Source organism: Sceloporus occidentalis, unplaced genomic scaffold (genome assembly GCF_023333645.1).
Source record: "Sceloporus occidentalis isolate IW3139 unplaced genomic scaffold, rSceOcc1.0.p SCAF_5, whole genome shotgun sequence".
Classification (NCBI taxonomy): domain Eukaryota; kingdom Metazoa; phylum Chordata; class Lepidosauria; order Squamata; family Phrynosomatidae; genus Sceloporus; species Sceloporus occidentalis.
Genome location: NW_028316985.1, coordinates 165,021,665 through 165,038,730, shown reverse-complemented (window position 1 = coordinate 165,038,730; position 17,066 = coordinate 165,021,665). Strand labels below are relative to the sequence as shown.

The window sequence follows — 17,066 nt, the reverse complement described above, 5'->3', positions numbered from 1 at the left end:
AACATGATATGAACTATACTATTGGATGTCTTATCAAAACTTTATTTTTTGAAATATTTATGCATATATTGATCAATATCAAATCAATCATGAACTAGAAATAACAAAAGGAAAAAATAAATTCAGTTCCAGGTCATTTGCTAGTGATATACAATAAAGAGTGCAGCCTTTTAAAGAATTCCCAGCTAGAAGGCACTTCAACAAAAGAAGGTATTTGCAGTCTGCTGCAGTGACATGGTGCCTTCCATTCGACTGATAGCTGAACTTCAGTGTGATTCAGCAGCCTTGGTACAATGCCACTTTTGTACCTCACAAAGATTGAAGTTGTAGAAAGATTGACCCTGATTTTGGGGATCTTCCTCTGTTTAAAATAGATAAATGTATATAAACAATGCCAAAGATAATTCAGACCTGAATGTACAGAAAAGACTTAAGATACCCCAGAACTAAAATGGAGGAAAATAAACCATGTTTGGGACTTTTGCTCCCCCTGGTGAAACATTTTGGAACAGGAATATAAAGTACAGGTACTTAATACTGACTGTTCTTCCCTTTTTTTTTAAATAATTGGCATTTCTAAGGACATCTATAGCAAGCCTATGAAAGCAGTAATAGCAAAAATTACTGGGTATTTTTTTAAAAAAGGAAACTTTCCTATAGCTGTATTTTAAAGCTTCCTTAAAAGTGGTTGGGTTAACAAATGTGCTGCAGGGATCTCTTTTTTAGTGCCCTTTGGTATGGCATTATGAAACCATTTTAAAACAATTTAATGAAAACAAGGGAAACAGCAGTTTGTCATACCCAGTAGCCCAGGAATGCTATCCTCTTAGAGCCTTATTGCGTAAGAGCTAAAGCAGATCAGGAGAGTAGTGGTTTTTCCATGCCTCTTTGCATGCCATATAAAAGCATTCCATTCCCTTCCAGAGGGAAATGGAAGTGTCTTTTGTCATGCTGGAAAAATCTATTTGGCAAAAGGCATGCTTTTATGACTGTTTCCCTCAGGAAGGAGAACAGAAGTGCTGTGACAGCATGCTTGCTACTCTCCTGATCTGTTTTGTCTTTCTTTTCTCATGCAATAACGCTCCAAATCACACAGTGCTACAGTGGACTCATAAAATGTTAAAACAGTGCTTTACCACAATCAGGTATGATAGGCAGAATTAAGGTTCATTTGTAGTTTTTGACTTGTGCTTTGCCACCACTTAAACACTGAGCATGTTTACACTCAAAAAAGAAATTAGTGGTGGTTGCTGGCTTTGATATCAGTGGAGAAGTGAGGCTACTCTGGGTTTTAGACTGAACCTTAAAGGTGCTATTACAACTTGAATAGCTTAGAGCTGAATTGCCATCTCACTCACATCAGTGCCACCAGCTTTCACTAAAAACAAAAAAACTTGGAACAACACATTTGATGAATACTCATATGAATGGTTGCCAGTAGGATCACAACTGTCCATCTGATATTATCTTCCCCTGATGCCCTGGCCAATGATTTCTGCTCTGTGTCTACACTCATAAAAGAACCAAAAAATAAAAATCACCAATGTCTGTTCAGTGACCCAACTCATTATTTGGGACATGAAAGATCAACCTGAGGATGGGATGTACTGCTGCAGACATTTTACCATGACTTTCCATGTTTGAGGTTTTATAAAGTGGGTACAGAAATAACTGGAGATAGTTAAGGATATGATTTTTTTGCAGTGTTAGCTACATTAGTCTAATGTTCAGTACTTGGAACTAGAAGATAAAACTGACAAAGCTGATCAGCGTTTCTGTGCAAAATCCAAATATTTGCCTGTTTTAGTCTCTCTGCCTGTGTTTTAGGAAAACTTCTAGGATAGTAGACTTGTAGCAATGACTGTGTGAGTGTACACTCATTTGACAGCACATAGTCGCTTTGTTCATTGTACAGAAATTAGTGAGACTTTTGTCCATCTATCCCAAAATCCATGACCTCACTCTTAGTTATTTACTTCTGGTACTGTTCCTACATAAAGCTGCTCCAATAACAGTTCCCAGCTATACTTCAAGAAACTGTCTTGAATGTTTTCTCCTCTCCAGCTGGTACTCATATTTTTGAACCAGGCCAAGGATATATTTCAGAAGACAATGTTATATAGCTAAATTATCCATTGTACTTGTAGATACTTTCTTTCAAAAACCCCATCCCAATGATGTAGATAAGCCTGGATGAAGATTTAACACAACTGTATTGTCGTTTACTCTGTTGGTTTACTGTTGCAGTAATGCACTTGGCATAACGCCACTATAGAACACCGTGATTCCGAGAAAGCCTGGAATTATCAACTAGGTGACAGTTGGTCACCTAGTGATACTTCTCTATACTGGTGAAGCTATTATACTTTGTATTCTTTTCACATCTGCATTGTCTGGACGAGTGTGGTGGAGAAGCTTGGGGCCGGCCAGGCCAATTATAAGAGCTCCAGTTGGAGCTGTGAGCAAGATTGCCAGGAAAGCTGCTGTCAAGATGCTCAGGCCATATTGTTCTAGTGTTGCATCTTTGTGTTGTCGTGCTGTATCTAAGGCAACAGAACCAATTGCAGCCTATCAGGAAGAAAGAAGAAAACAGCCTTGGATCCAAGGGTAGCTCAAAAAAGTCCATGGAAGCAAATTTCTCATCCACCCGCCCCCTGCAGCTTCTTGCAGTTCCTAAACCTCTCTGTAAGACCAAGAGGTCTTTTTGAATAATGTGGGAGGAGAGCCCAAAATAAGGCTCAAGAGAATGTACAGACGTTCATAATAAGAATGTTTTCTATCCCCCTTCTCTGTTAATCCTATATTGTTTAGAAGAGTTACTTGAGTTATTTGGTTGCATTAATATTTAGGTTAATCTTTGGATTCTTTGGATGAACATTATAGTACAGTGAGCCCGCACCATATGCAGGCTCAATATAGCTGGCTTTCAGCTTACGTTGAAGCCGCTCGCCAAAAGGGAGAATGGCACGCACAGCCACAGCGCATGAGCACAGCCGTGGCACATGAGCACAGCCGTGGCACGAATACAAGCCCCATTATATCCAGTGGGGCTCAAGCATATGCGCTTTTTGCCTTACGCAGGGAGGAGTCCGGAACGGATCCCTGCATAAGGCAAAGGCCTGCTGTATGACGTACGGAAAGGAATGTCCCTATGTGAATTACGTTTCAGACTCACAATTGTTACTTCTTGAGAAGCTTGCATTTTTAGCTGACTCCGTTGCTTTATATTCGGAATAAATTGTACAGTGGGCCCTTGTCTTTTGCGGGGGATCTGTTCCGGACCCCCCCCCCCCCACGTAAGGCAAAAAACACGTATGCTCTAGCCCCATTGGATATAATGGGGCTCATGCTTGTGCTGTGGCTATGTGTGCACGCTGTGCGTGTGCCATTCTCCCTTTTGGTGAGCGGCTTCAGCATAAGCTGAAAGCTACCTATAGTGATGGCGTAGGCTCACTGTATTACAAAAACCAAAACAAAATGAGCATATATACCGTGTTTCCCTGAAAATAAGACATATCCATAAAAGAAGCCATAGCAGGATTTATAAGCATTTGCGCAATATAAGCCATACCCCGAAAATAAGACATAGTGATAGGTGTGGCTATGCAATGTAGCAATCGGAGGCTTCCAGCCGGAGGAAGGAGCAGGACTTCCGGCTGCAAAGGCTGCTGGGGCTTGTAGTTGCAGGAGGAACCTGCAGGTGACTGCAAGCCCAAGCGGTCTTTGTGGCTAGAGGTCCCATCCCTTCCTCTGGTCAGAAGCCTCCCTGATTTGTTGGGAGGCCGGGAAGGGGCAGGATGTCCAGCCGCACTTCCTGCTGAATGAGGCGGAGGCATAAAACTAAGCCATCCCCTGAAAATAAGCCATAGTGTGTCTCTTGAGGAAAAATAAATACAATGCGCCTGCGCCGTAGGCGGGCACCCCATATGTGACTTCCTGCCTCCGCGGAAGCCATGCGATGGGAGAATGAATGGTGTGTGCACCCATGGCGTGCACGCTCTCCTGCGCCACGAGCCCGATTCAATTGAATGGGACTTCAGCTTATGCGTTATTCAGCTTATGCAGGGGTGTGTGTGTCCAGAATGGATCCCCTGTGTAAGCCAAGGGACCACTGTATAAGACAGTGTCTTATTTTTGGGGAAACACGGTATGCCACCTATGCATAGCATAGTGTGCTGTAGTGGTTTGAGTGTTGGACTATGACTGGAGACTGAGGTTTGAATCTCACTTCAGCAATGTAAACCCACTGAGTGATCTTGGGCAAGTCACACTCCCTTAGCCTCAGAGGATGGCAATGACAACCCACCTTTGAAGAAACCTATTTGCCTAGAAAACCCTTACTTGCCTAGAAAACCCAGAAGTCAGAAATGACTTGAATGCATACAACAACAAATGCACAGCATAAGCAGAAATCCCTTACTGCAGGTCAGTAAACGTGACTATTTGATGTGTTAGCAGACATAGGCTACAATCCTATTAGTGACATACTTGTGCATAACACAAGGTTTATATGTCCACCTACCTTATTTTGGATGGGCTACAAGGGGCGATTTATTAGCTGACTACACGTCATCCAAAAATTTTAGCTGTCCCAGCAGCCACCAGGCCCCAGGGTATACTTCTACAGCTGTTAAACATCCATGGGGTAGATGGGAGGCAAGTGCAACTGAGCTGTAGAGATGGCCACATGCCCCAGCAGTTCCCCAGACATAGAGAGAAGAGGACTGATAATCTTGTTCTTCCTTCTTTCTCTAGAGAACTGCAGTGGTAATAGGAAGTAGTACTGCAGGTCACTTCCTTCCTTCCTTCCCTCCCCGTAGCCATTTAATGGTCATAGCAGCGCCTTCCCCCCATGGGGTTTGACATCTGTGGGAATGGGGTGGGAAGAGCAGTGTGGATGTCAGCCATAATCTCCTAACTATACTTGGGAGGATGTCAGGAATATACTACAAACTTCTTTGCACCTTTTCACTCCCTGTGTGAATACTTATTTTCCATGATTTACTTTTATCACAACAGAATTATTTCTGTATTGGTGCTAACATTAACATCAACCAGGAAGCCTTCTTAGCCAGAGTCTGAATATGCAAATATGTACTTGAACTTAGTCCATGCCAATTAGACATAACACTACAGTGGGCCTAAAAAAACATGGAAATGAGGAAGGAGGAATATGCAGGGTCCCAGCTGTGGTCAAGAGATTGAATGTAGTAAATCTGAATTTCCTGAACAGTGATGGTCATCGATGAGACTGGAGGGGAAAGGGGGAGATTCTTCAAATATAAGAAGAAATTAACAAATGGTGAGGCAACTGTTTTTTAACTTGGTTGCTAAATAATAGCAATGCCATAATGTAGACTTAAGGTCTTGTTTGCAGGTCTGCTCTAAAGGCATATTCTACCTGAACAGTTGCTTTGGGGATCCATGCCAGCGCAATAAATGCTTTCTCCTTGAATTCAAAACCAGAAGCAGTTACCAATAGAAAAGTAGCAAGAAGTCGCGCTGTCAAAGCCAGTGCCAGAGTGGCCAAACAAAGCCCTGAAACAAGGAAATGCTTAATTACATCTCTCAGAGGAAAAAAAGTTTTCATCATATTACTCCAAATAATCAAAAGGATGGTTCACGTGTCAGCCAATGAGGGTCCTATAGAGATGTGTATTTTATATTTTACAATTCATATTCCACTTTCTTTAAAACACAAAGTCATAGGTATATTTATACAAAACTAACCAGAACTTAGCATGCCAAGGGGCAAATTCAGATACCTTTCACTAAACAGTATCATTGTAAAAAAATAAAATAAAAAAATGCAAGGACCATACTAACCAATGTAGATCCCCTCCCAGCCCACATACGACAAATGCAAAAGTTAGCAAACCATCTCCACTGATTAACATACACAGATTAAATGCAAAGCACGTCCTCTCAACCACGGGTCACACAGTATATATACCTCGCTCACTTCCATGCCAGCTTTCTCTGAAGATGCCAGCCACAGATTCTGGCAAAATGTCAGGAGTAAACTCTTAGAACATGGCCACATAAAAACATGGCTGAAAAAAAAACACACAAAAAAATGGATGCCAGCCGTGAAAGCCTTTGATTTCACATGGCTCCATTGATTTATGAATGACAATGATAAAACATAGAAATAAACCTAGCATGTCATAATGTCAAGTAGCAGCTTTGCCTCTTTTGAAAGTGCTGGGAACTCCTTGTCTTTTTAACTTAGTGGACTCCTTAAAACCTTGGGATATCAGTTAAGGCAGTCATGACAAAGTCCAGCCCTCATAATGTTATTGGACAATAACTCCTATTAACCCCAGCCAATATAGTGAGTGGTGATGACCACTGGCAGTTACAATCCAACAGTCTCTGGAAGTTTGCACATAAATATTAAAGCATTCATAATAGTAAGTGGTAAATTAATTGAGAGCAAGAGCTACCATAAGTCAGAACAACCTGAAGGCATACAACAACATTGTTCAAAAACTTCCCAAACTTTAGTTAGATGACATTCTACATTATTTAGAAATAATCTTTTTCAGGGGAAATGCAAGCTTTAGTGTAAAGCCGAAGGCCCGAAAAACCCACAAAAAACTATGCAAGCTTTAGGTTTAGAAGAGTAAAGTTTGTTCTTCTCTAAGGAAAGTTAACAAACCACACTTTGTAGTGCCACAGTTCTTGTAAGCAGACTTACCAACCATTTTAGGGTTGAGAGAGACAACAGATATTTCAGCTCCAATTAAACCAAACAGAAAGGGTTGAAAAATAGACCAGGCAATTGCAACCAGTTCTTCCACAGCATTCTGCAAGACAAAGAATGTGGACATACAGTGTTAAAAGAGCAAACGTCAGTGATAATGCTGCAGATAATGCTGTCATGTGTGATATCATCATCATCAACAACAACAACTGGATCAACAAAGGGGCTGGAATCCTGTTGATGAAATATCTGCCTATAAGCTAGGATTACGGGCATGTGTATTTTCTTCTGGATGTATATTACCTCCCTGTGTAGCATCATCTTTATTCCCAGCTTTTAAGCTCTGGGGTGCAGCCACTATTCTTCCTGGCCAAGAGAGAAGAAGGCAGTCAGGTGGCTGCCGTTGTGTAGAGAGGTAATGCCTAGTTGCCTTCTTCTTCTGTCTTCTTCATCAGTAAGAACTATGCCAGAACCCCATGACAGGGTGGGGGAGGGCACAGCAAGGAGCTATACATCGGGGCCATTATGCTCCACAAGCCTTATTGCAGGATTGCAGTCATCTTGCAAATTTAGACTCTAGAAACTTGATTCTATCTTTCTTTTAAAAAGCGGTATCATTGTCTTTCAAAAGTTTTGAGGAACCTTTATGATAGGTCTGGTCTCACTTGTCTGGGGCATTCTGTTTACAAAGTTTAAATCAGCAGCACAAAAGCTAGCTGAGACAAAACTACTTTTTGAAAGTTCCCCATTTAGTAGGTTGTCATGCTATTTAATTGTTTATTTGTCCTACTTTTATTTTATTTAGGATATTTTCGCTTACCTTTCTGCTTGTATAAACTCTCTCCAAATTTACAGAAACATTTAACCTCTGTTCCCCAGAATCCATTCCAACTCAACTTCAATGTAACTTATAGTGGCCAAGGATAGGAATATACATATCCCATCGACATGAAAATAGCATCTAGCTAGTTCACAGTGCCTGAATAAACATCGTGATATAGGTGCAGAAGCATGTTGTTTATGCTTGGAAAGGTACTGGCTGCTTATGCATCAGCTGACATCTGTACATAGATCATTCTTCCTTTATCATAGCAAAGGATCCTAACCCTAAACTATGAAGGACTAGTTGCACTGTGAAGTTATGGTAGTTGCATCCCATTTGTTTCACACAACATTTTCCTTTGGAACACTGAGTGTATTCTCAGTAGGGTGGGTTAAATGTACACTCACCTTCTGTTCAGCCCAAGCAATTCCAGCTAGAAATGCCAAAACAACTGTGCAGAGTCCTCCAGATCCATGAATATCAAAATACCTGCTGCCCAAAAGACTAAACATAGCTAGGCCCATTATAAAGAATGTTCTTTTCCATGCAAGATGTGTCTAAGATGGGAAAATGATAGGAAAAGTAAAGAATGTTTTAAATATTAAATTCTTCTTTATTGTAACTGCATTAGGAAGTGACCTGAAATTAATGTGGTCATAATCTCAAGATAAAATCTACAACTGTCTTCCATTTATTCCAACAAGTATAGCCATTTTCAAGCATTTGCAGACAGGAAGCCCAACCCTAAACACTGAATTCTGTAGGTAGTGATGTACAAGTAGTGCCTATCTCTTCTGTGAAAGCTACTGAAATGCAGTTTCAGTGAAAATGAGGGATATTATAAATGAGACAATAATAAATGAGACATCACTGCTGACCAAGAGGTATATTGGAGGTATACAACTTTGGAAAGACTGGTTCTGCCAGTCTTTTTAGCCACACAGTGCCTCTAGATATTAGCTAACTCATTACCATTGGTCACTGGCATTACCATTGGTCATGGAGTTGTAGCTGAAAACATTGGAGGCCACCAGTTTATGGAAAGCTGATCTGAATCATATTCTTGTTATTATCTAGGGCATGGCTAATTTCCGTATTATAAATTGTCCAGTACCATTGGAAGGGATACAGCAACTATTTTTTTTTACCTCATCTCTGCTTGGAAAAAAGCAGATAAAAGTTCCTAACAGTATACCAGCTCCTGCACCAATTGCAACTTCCATTAAACCATGTAGAAGACTTTTGAAGGTAGAGCCTATTCGGATAAAGAAGGAAAGACTTCAGACAGATTTCCAAACAATCTCTCTGTTAGAACTAGTCCATCCAGGACAATATTCAAAATACTTATCAACATAAGGCAGAAGGTAAGGTGGATGAACACTGGCAAGAACAGAAACAAAAAACCTTCAGGTACTGTGACAAATCAAGGCCAGCCACCCATCAGCCTCCTTGGAGATTACCCCATCTCTACTTGCCAGTGCATCATAGAAGAACAAATGCCTCAAGGGTATTTGCATAGAAACCATCACCAGAGGGCCCAAAACATTGAGAAGTGAAGGAAAGACAAACCTTTCCAACTCATTATTGAGAACCAATTATAATAATCTAGTATCTTCTAAGTCATGACAGGAGAATTGGTCTTGGGTGCTGTGCAATGATCTATGCCACAGCAAATAAAATACTGGCTGATTGCACTGGATGCACCACAAAATGACCCAAAGTTCTGATTCCTGAAATCCAGATTATAGAGATAACACACCACCTGGAACATTTATTTGTGTTCTGCTGTGGTTATGGCTTGAGCCAAAATACAGGATGGTTAAAATGCATCTTTGTTTCTAAAGAGAAAGTGTTTTTAATGTAGGCTGCCTTTTATGCTGGTTTCACCTGCTTTGAGGTGTGTGGGCTGATAATGAAGCCAAACCATTAATGGAGAGACAATTGTATTCTTTTTTCCCTATTGCAGTTCTGAGAAAATCCCACTTTAAAATGAAATCTTGTTCTGGGAATTAGTGGAAATGGTACATTCGGCGGAGGGATTCTCTTTTGGCCTGCAGTAGTAGAAAAAAAGTTAAATTTTCTCTCCATGTTTGCTCTAATCATATTATCAGAAGCCCCAGCTTAATGGAATTTGCATTTTAAAAGCAACCTTACATTGAAAATCACCTTTGCACTTGAAATATAAGGAGTGTTAAAGATCATGTCTGCTTTGCCACCTTGTTCAGAAAGGTTCTCTGCTTTGTACAATATATACAGGGATGGCACTGCAGCATGCTTTATTGATCAATGTATGATCAACTTTTATTTTATTTATTGGATTTATATCCTGCCTTTCCCTCCAGCAAGCCTATCCACCCAATCTTCTGTAACGACATCATTCACTCTTCTATCCAGGATCAGAACATTTTATAAATGTTGACTGCACTGTTTTTAACTGTTTTAAAATTTTATTCTTGTATTTTATTGTTCCTGTTTGATTGTAATCCTGCCTTAATCCAGCTGGGAGAGGCAGGAAAATACAAATAAATATTATCATCATCATCATCATCATCCCAAAATGGGATTCACTGTGGCTTGAATAAAACATCAGAAGCTTTCTTCAAAATAAGGGGCCTGAACAGAGGCCAAAATAAATCTTCAGGCCACTTTGGAGGTATGCTGTTTAAATGACACATGCATCTTAAGTGGCCCGAAGCTGCGCCGAAGCTGTGTTTAGGACTGAAGTGTGGCTTTGGTGTGGCTTCTGGCCTCTTAGGCAGCATGCTTCATTTAAACATCACACTTCCAAAGTGGCCCAAAGCAGCTTTATTTTAGTCTGTCTGTTTGGGCCCAAAGTTAGCCTCACTGATTATTCATTGGCTTCCGCAAGGGAAAAATCAGGCAGCGCTAGTGGTGTGGGTTTTTTTTTTGGGAGGGGGGAGTAATTACTGTATTGAGAAGGACTATAGGGGAATTGAGTTTGTTTCCTTGTCCAGCAGGTGGCAGAGAAAGGGCTTGTTATGGCCCAGTTACACTGCTAAACCACAGCAGAAGCAAAAGAAAGAAAATGGAGCTCACCTGCTTTGAATGTTAAAAAGGAGAACAAAGTGTTCAAAGTACATTATGGCTGCCACACTTAAGACAAATGTTACAGGTCTAAAACAGCAATAATGTTCAAAGCACTTCACACATTCTACAAGATTAAATATGACAGAATTAAGTTCAGTTGAACAGAATTCTGTAATGCACTACTTCAGACTACACATAAGATACATCTGTGTGTGTGTGTGTGTGAGAGAGAGAGAGAGAGAGAGAGAGAAAATTATCACACAACCTCCCCCCTCCCCATGTAGTAAAACAGTACATTAAAAAAGGTTCAAAATATCCAGGGTGTTATTCAGATGGCGAAAATAATCCAGGTTGAATCCAGATAGAAACTTCGTTTTTCACACTGATCCCGAATGCACCTGATAAAGGTTTTTTTTTTTTTGGGGGGGGGGAGGGGCTGCCAAAAACCCACTTAATCTGGAATAATCAATATCAGGTTTTTCCTCAAGTTTTTAAAAAAGATCTGCATTGTTGGTAGTGTGAATAACTGATGCGAACAGACTCAGGATAAAACTCTGCATGCCTTGAATGTGTTCCGAATGCATTTGCATTGTCAACTCTATCTTTATTTGAATGCTTGCACATGTGAGCAACTGAACTTGTAGAGATGCACATCGATGCGGTTCCACAGAATGCATGACTGTGATTTGCATCGCTGCACTAGAAAAAGACATCTGAATGACCTCTTATTCTCTCTCTCTCTCTCTCTCTCTCACACACACACACACACACACACACGGATCTGAAATGTGCAAACGAAGAATCATTCATTCTTGTAATGTGCAAAATAGATCAGGTGAGAAGACCATCATCATGGCATCTGTTTTTTCATCTGCTAAAATCAGATGTTAACTGTTTTCAGTGCCTTTTCCTCTTGTAAACCAATGATACAAGGAAAGAACATGTGATAATAAATTAAAGCAATGGGCCAGAATTCTGTATGTGCTACTTAGTTATGTAATTACCCAACTTGTGAAGCTAAGTAATTAATAAATAAATAAATAAATAATAAAACTTTTATTTATATCCCGCTTTTCTGTGACAAGACAATCAAAGCGGCTTACAACACGTTAAAAGTAGCATCTCTCGTTCCGATCCTCCCACCATCTATTTTACTGTGCATCAGCTGCACTGCGTGGAGGTAGAGTTGCCATAATTGTCCACTAAAACCCGGGACAAAATGTAGGACAAAATCTAGACCAAACTGTAGGACAACTGCAGGACAAAACTCAGCCCGAAATGTAGGGCATTTAAGAAAAATGGAGGACCTTAAATGTCCTACATTTTGGGCTGAGATTTGTCCTGCAGTTGTCCTACAGTTTGGTCTAGATTTTGTCCTACATTTTGTCCCAGGGTTTAGTGGACAATTCTGCTGACGACTGGTGCACAGGCAGATGATATTTTCATCGGTTCCTGCCAGCCACCAAGATTAGAACAATCAGACCCATGACTCCTTTTACACTGTCTAGTGGCAGCTTTGATGGTTTGTGGGAGCAGAGGGGAGGGGAAATGTTATCTGCTCACAGATAATGGGCCACCATTATGGATCACCAAGTTTGAGTTTTTAAAAATATAATATTTAAACCAGTAATAGCTTCAAATGTAGGGAAGGATATAAATATTTTTAAATAAATTAAAAAAAAAACCTGCATCAAGAGTGCTTCCCCTGCCCCAATCAAATGTTTCATTTGGGCTGTTGGGCCATTAGAAGTATTTTGCTAGTAAATACAAATCAAACAAACATGTTATATTAGGGCATCCATATTTTATTAGACACATCAACATCACTGGCTACAGCTCCCATAATCCCTGCTTGCTGATGGAAAGTAGTTCAGAACATCAAAGGGCCCTTGTTTAATACTTTCAGTAAAGGAACCTGAAAGAGCCCTACTTATGGGAGCCCAGTCATTGAATGGAATATTTTTACCCCTCCCATGCTTTCCTCCATGGCTGGGTACATGCTGTGGCTCATCAGTGCTATGAAATAATTAACTATGGTACCTGTGGAAAAGGCCATGCCTAAGAAGGTGTTGAAGCCTGTGATGGCTACAATATCGTCTAGGCTTCCTGCAGCTATCAACAAGGTTGGGATGCCTTTGTCAACACCGTATCCTCTGGCTTGTAACCCCAGCATTGAAAGGACAACAACAGCAGGAGACACCGCACCTAAAACAAATCTAAACATATAAAATATCAATTGTTTATTAAGATCCATCCTCTTTGTCCTCTTCATCACGGTATGCTCTCCAACACATAGATACAAGAAAAATAATATAGGAAAACATTTTCTCTATGTTGAAAGACTGGGTAGTAATGAAAGCACACAGTATTAGTGCTTTGGTGGGTAGGAGGTAGCCCATACCACAAGCTTTTGGGGAAGCATAGTAAACATTAAATATGATATATTTGTAAAATTAAATCCATCCTTAGTCACTGTTAGGCACTCCAAATGAAACAAGAAAAAAAGTTGGATAGGAAGAGCTTCCTTGGATTTTCATTTTCAGTCCTGGGAATCACCAATAAACAAACAATGAAATACATAAAAATTAAAAAGCCATCTATACAACATTCCCAACAACTTTATTGTCCAGACTTTTTCTGGGTGTAGAAAAAAAGTACTTTAGTTATGGCAGTGCAAACCAATCAACTTCCTGCACCTGCTTATTATCAGTGCTAGAGAACCCAAAACGTCTTGCTTTGCCTCCTGTGCTCATGACTGGAATGTGAACACTGCTAGAAGAAATACACAGCCTATATGTAAAGGTAAGCAGAATCGCTTCTTACCCGAACATAAACCCCCACTCCCATGGCAGGCCCAGAAGAAAGTGAGAGATTACAGCTGCTGAGCACGATTCAATGATGCAGGGCCCCAAGCTTAGTCTGAAACAGACAGCTTTTAACTTATTCAGAGCCTGAAAGACAAAAAAAATTGATAAATTGGTAATACAGCTTTTGAGATTTCCTATTTCCTCCCGTTTTCCTCATCTGTAGACAATACATGACAAGAATGGTTTCCAGCTGTCCAGGATGACAACAGACATAAGAATATAAGCTTTTTGACTATAGCTTCTCCATTTACATTAAGGGCATATGATCCAATTGCAGTCTTGTATTTAAGCAGCAGCATGGTAGGAACTAGCAAAACTACTTCTGAGTATTCATTGTCTAAGGAAATCGTATGAAATTTTTGGGGTTGCTGTCAGCCCACACATGGTAGAAATATGTGACCTGGAACTGCATATGAGTGAGCATAGAGAACAGATGGAATATGTCATTCCTCCTCTGTACTCAGCACAGAAAACATGTGGACTACTTTAAGAAGGAAGCTTCCTCCTCAATGCCCAGCACAGAAATGGGCTCTCCGCATCTCCTCTGCTGGGATGTCAAACTTCCCTTATTTTATCCTGGTATACAAGAATAAAGAAAAACCTATCTTCATCTCGGAGATTACCAGTGCATCTACAATTACATTTTATATCACATTTCAAGACTTTCTGCAAAAAAACTTTTTCAGAAAAAAACATTTTTGCACAGAAAACAGCCTTGCACATAATACACTATTTTTGTGCATAAATGTTATTTTATTTTGCACAAAAATGAACTCTCCCACATAATTTTCTCAAAAAGTTTCAAAATGTGGAAAATGCCACAGTAGTTGACCTCTCAAGATGACAAAGGCAGTAATATCTTTTAATGTTATTTAGATCCTGTTTGCTTACTTTTTACTACTAATAACAGTGGCTATGCTGGCTGGGAAATTCTGGAAGTTATAGTCCAACAGTAACTTTCCCAAGCCCTGGTAAACTCCCCTCATTTCTCAGTGATGGGAGATTAGTTTCCTCTGGATAATTACAGGATTATCTTGTGTAAATTTACAAACATACAAGAGGAGTACATGTGGAAATGGGACAAGCATTTCTACAGGGCAGCAGATCCTCAAAGAGTAATTTGGGCAGTTTCCAGGCTGAGGTTTAGTTTCAACTAAGGAGATTACTACATGGGGCTTTTAAACCATGATGACACCAGGAAACAAGCAGCATTGGTGATACTTATCACATGCTGCCATCCCCGACCTGTAGCTGCTCTGTCCCTAACCCGCAGCTCTTGTGTCCCTTTTCATTTATGGTGAAACCCATCAATGACCTCTCAATCACACAAGTATCCAGGTACAAAACATCCCTGCTAGGGCAGTTGTATGACTGGCAGTCACCTGGTGTCAGTGTTCTGTCCTCTCCTTGTCATTCCTCCCCCTCACTATCCCTATTTTCTTTTCTTTCTTTTTAAAATGTAACTTGTAGTAACAGTAGCAGAGCTCTGCAATTGCATTAAAAAAGGGGGGGGGAGGAATAAAGATAAAATAACAACAAAAGAGAAGGAGGTGAGGTTAAGGGGGAGTCAGGAAGACAGCACAATAACAGTAGCAGCCCCAGACATGCAATTATGAAAATATGCCATACTAGCTGCTCTGAATGTGGTATGCCCCCCCTTTTTTTTTTACTGACACAATTGCTGCAAAAACGGGAGTTGTGTAGTAAAGCCCTAAGACCAACTGGAAATTCTCCTCTCTCTTTTCCTTCTGTTTCTTTAAACGTAATTTCTGGCCCACACCCACTTCCATGCTGCTAGGGTTGCCAGAGTGAAAACTGGAGAGACTCTTATACCTCTTATAGTTGCATAAAAGAGGGAATTTCAGGAAGTGCTGCTTGTTGCCTGGTTGCACCACAAATAACACATTATGAAATTCCTTCTTTTACACAACTGCCAAAGGTATAAAACCATTGCCAGTTTTCAGTCTGGCAACCCTACACTCTTCACATATATCCACTTCCTTTCCTTCAATAGATAATGCCATTTTACTCAGATTTATACAGTGGACCCTTGTTATACACTGGGGTTTGGTTCCAAGATCCCCCGTGTATAACAAAATCTGTGTATGCTCAAGTCCCATTAAATATAATGACATAACAAAATGGTATCCCTTATAAAAAAGGGAAAATCAAGGTTTGATATTTGAAATTTATACTTTTTTTGGACGTTTTCAAACCGTGGATGCTTGAATCCATGTATTAAAAAATTCTGTGTATAAGAAGGGCCGACTGTATACAGGCCTTATTTGAAAATACAGAGAGTTTCCAAACTCTCTTGACACTACTGTATTTCCTAACTCAGGAGTTTTTCACAGAGGGAGAATGTCATTATATTTTAGCTCTTTTCTAATTTCTATAGAATTTCAATAGGATTTTATAGTGTGCTTTATTTGCTTTAGTGTTGAGATGGCCTAACGGCTAATCAATAAAAATTGATTGATTGATTGATTGATTGATTGACACAGGGATAACTGGAAGTTTATCCTAAGGTCATTCCAGAGTCAGTGCAGAGTAAATCATGGTGTTTCACGTTAATTCACAGAAGAATATCATATGACACAAAACACAATCAGAATGCATTCCACAGTCAATCCAGGGTCATTCCAGGTTTAGGTAAATTCAGAGAAAAATCGAAGTTATAAATCCTGTTCCACTCCCAAATTGTTGTCAATTCGATTTTGCCTGGTATGAATACAATCACCCTTGGACTGCCTTCACTAGAAACACCCCATGACACCAGGACCACCCTGCCATTTCTCTCCCTGTGGCTCCGCTCCTTGTATTCTCGGGAGGAATTTAAGACCCACACCTCAGCACTTCCACCACCAGCAGCCCATTCCCTGACAGCATCAGCGCCATCAGCACTGCCACCCACCCCGCCTGGAGGGAGGCGTTGTCCAGCCACAAGCCCACGTTGCAGAGGAACTCCATCACCGGGACAGGGCTCAGCTCAGCTCCATCCTGGTGGAGGCACCTCTGCCCTCAGCTGCCCTGCCTCCCTGCCCCAGTCCCAGGAGAGCAGGGCACCTTTTTAGCAGCAGCAGCAAGGGAGGACTGAGGCTGCCTCCTCTTGGGCAGCTGAAGGCTCCTTCTTGGGGGGCCTGGTCTCTCACACCCTCTTTCAGTCCTTTCACCTCTCTTTAGCTCGGGGTCTGCATGCCCAGAAGGAGGGCCTCTCTGCTGGTGATGCCGGGGAAGGCAGGAGAAGCCCAGACAACATCCCTCCCTGACTACCTCTGTCGCCTGCCTGGCCCCACAACCAGGAAAGAAAAGGCAGTAAGGACACTCAGCATGCCTCCTGCCTGCTCCTTTCTGGCCAGCTGTCATTGGGAGGGGGATGAAAAATCCTCCCCAGACGTGATTCTGTCCTTCCTTACATCACATTAATTCATAAGAGAAAGCATAGGTATGTGATGATTTCATTCGTATTGGAAATGCTTTCTCCTTTGAATGGATGCTATTTGTCTTTGCAGGTGATGAGGTGGCATGTAATGGCGTTCATTTTCGAATTGGCCCCACTTTCGTCTTCTTTCGGGATGGGGCTACATTCCTCCACGTGTGAAAAAGTCCTCAGTATTCCCCA

At 40.9% G+C, this 17,066-nt stretch overlaps 1 protein-coding gene across 3 annotated transcripts in view; it reads right to left on the bottom strand.

Moving 5' to 3' along the window:
* Window positions 1–33: 33 nt before the first annotated feature.
* Window positions 34–17,066, bottom strand: part of LOC149313090 (sodium/hydrogen exchanger 9B2-like) — a 34,953-nt gene continuing 17,920 nt past the window's right edge. For 2 of the 3 annotated variants that reach the window (XM_089526047.1, XM_089526048.1), the window contains exons 6-12: window positions 13,401–13,528; window positions 12,618–12,793; window positions 8,678–8,784; window positions 7,937–8,086; window positions 6,701–6,809; window positions 5,402–5,538; window positions 34–361 (exon numbers count right to left, since the gene is read on the bottom strand). In XM_089526047.1, the coding sequence (XP_089382173.1) occupies window positions 134–361; window positions 5,402–5,538; window positions 6,701–6,809; window positions 7,937–8,086; window positions 8,678–8,784; window positions 12,618–12,793; window positions 13,401–13,528 (1,035 nt within the window). In that variant the 3' untranslated portion in view covers window positions 34–133. Of the gene's footprint in view, window positions 2,569–5,401; window positions 5,539–6,700; window positions 6,810–7,936; window positions 8,087–8,677; window positions 8,785–12,617; window positions 12,794–13,400; window positions 13,529–17,066 lie in introns of all 3 variants that reach the window. The other variant, XM_089526050.1, reaches the window with a different exon arrangement.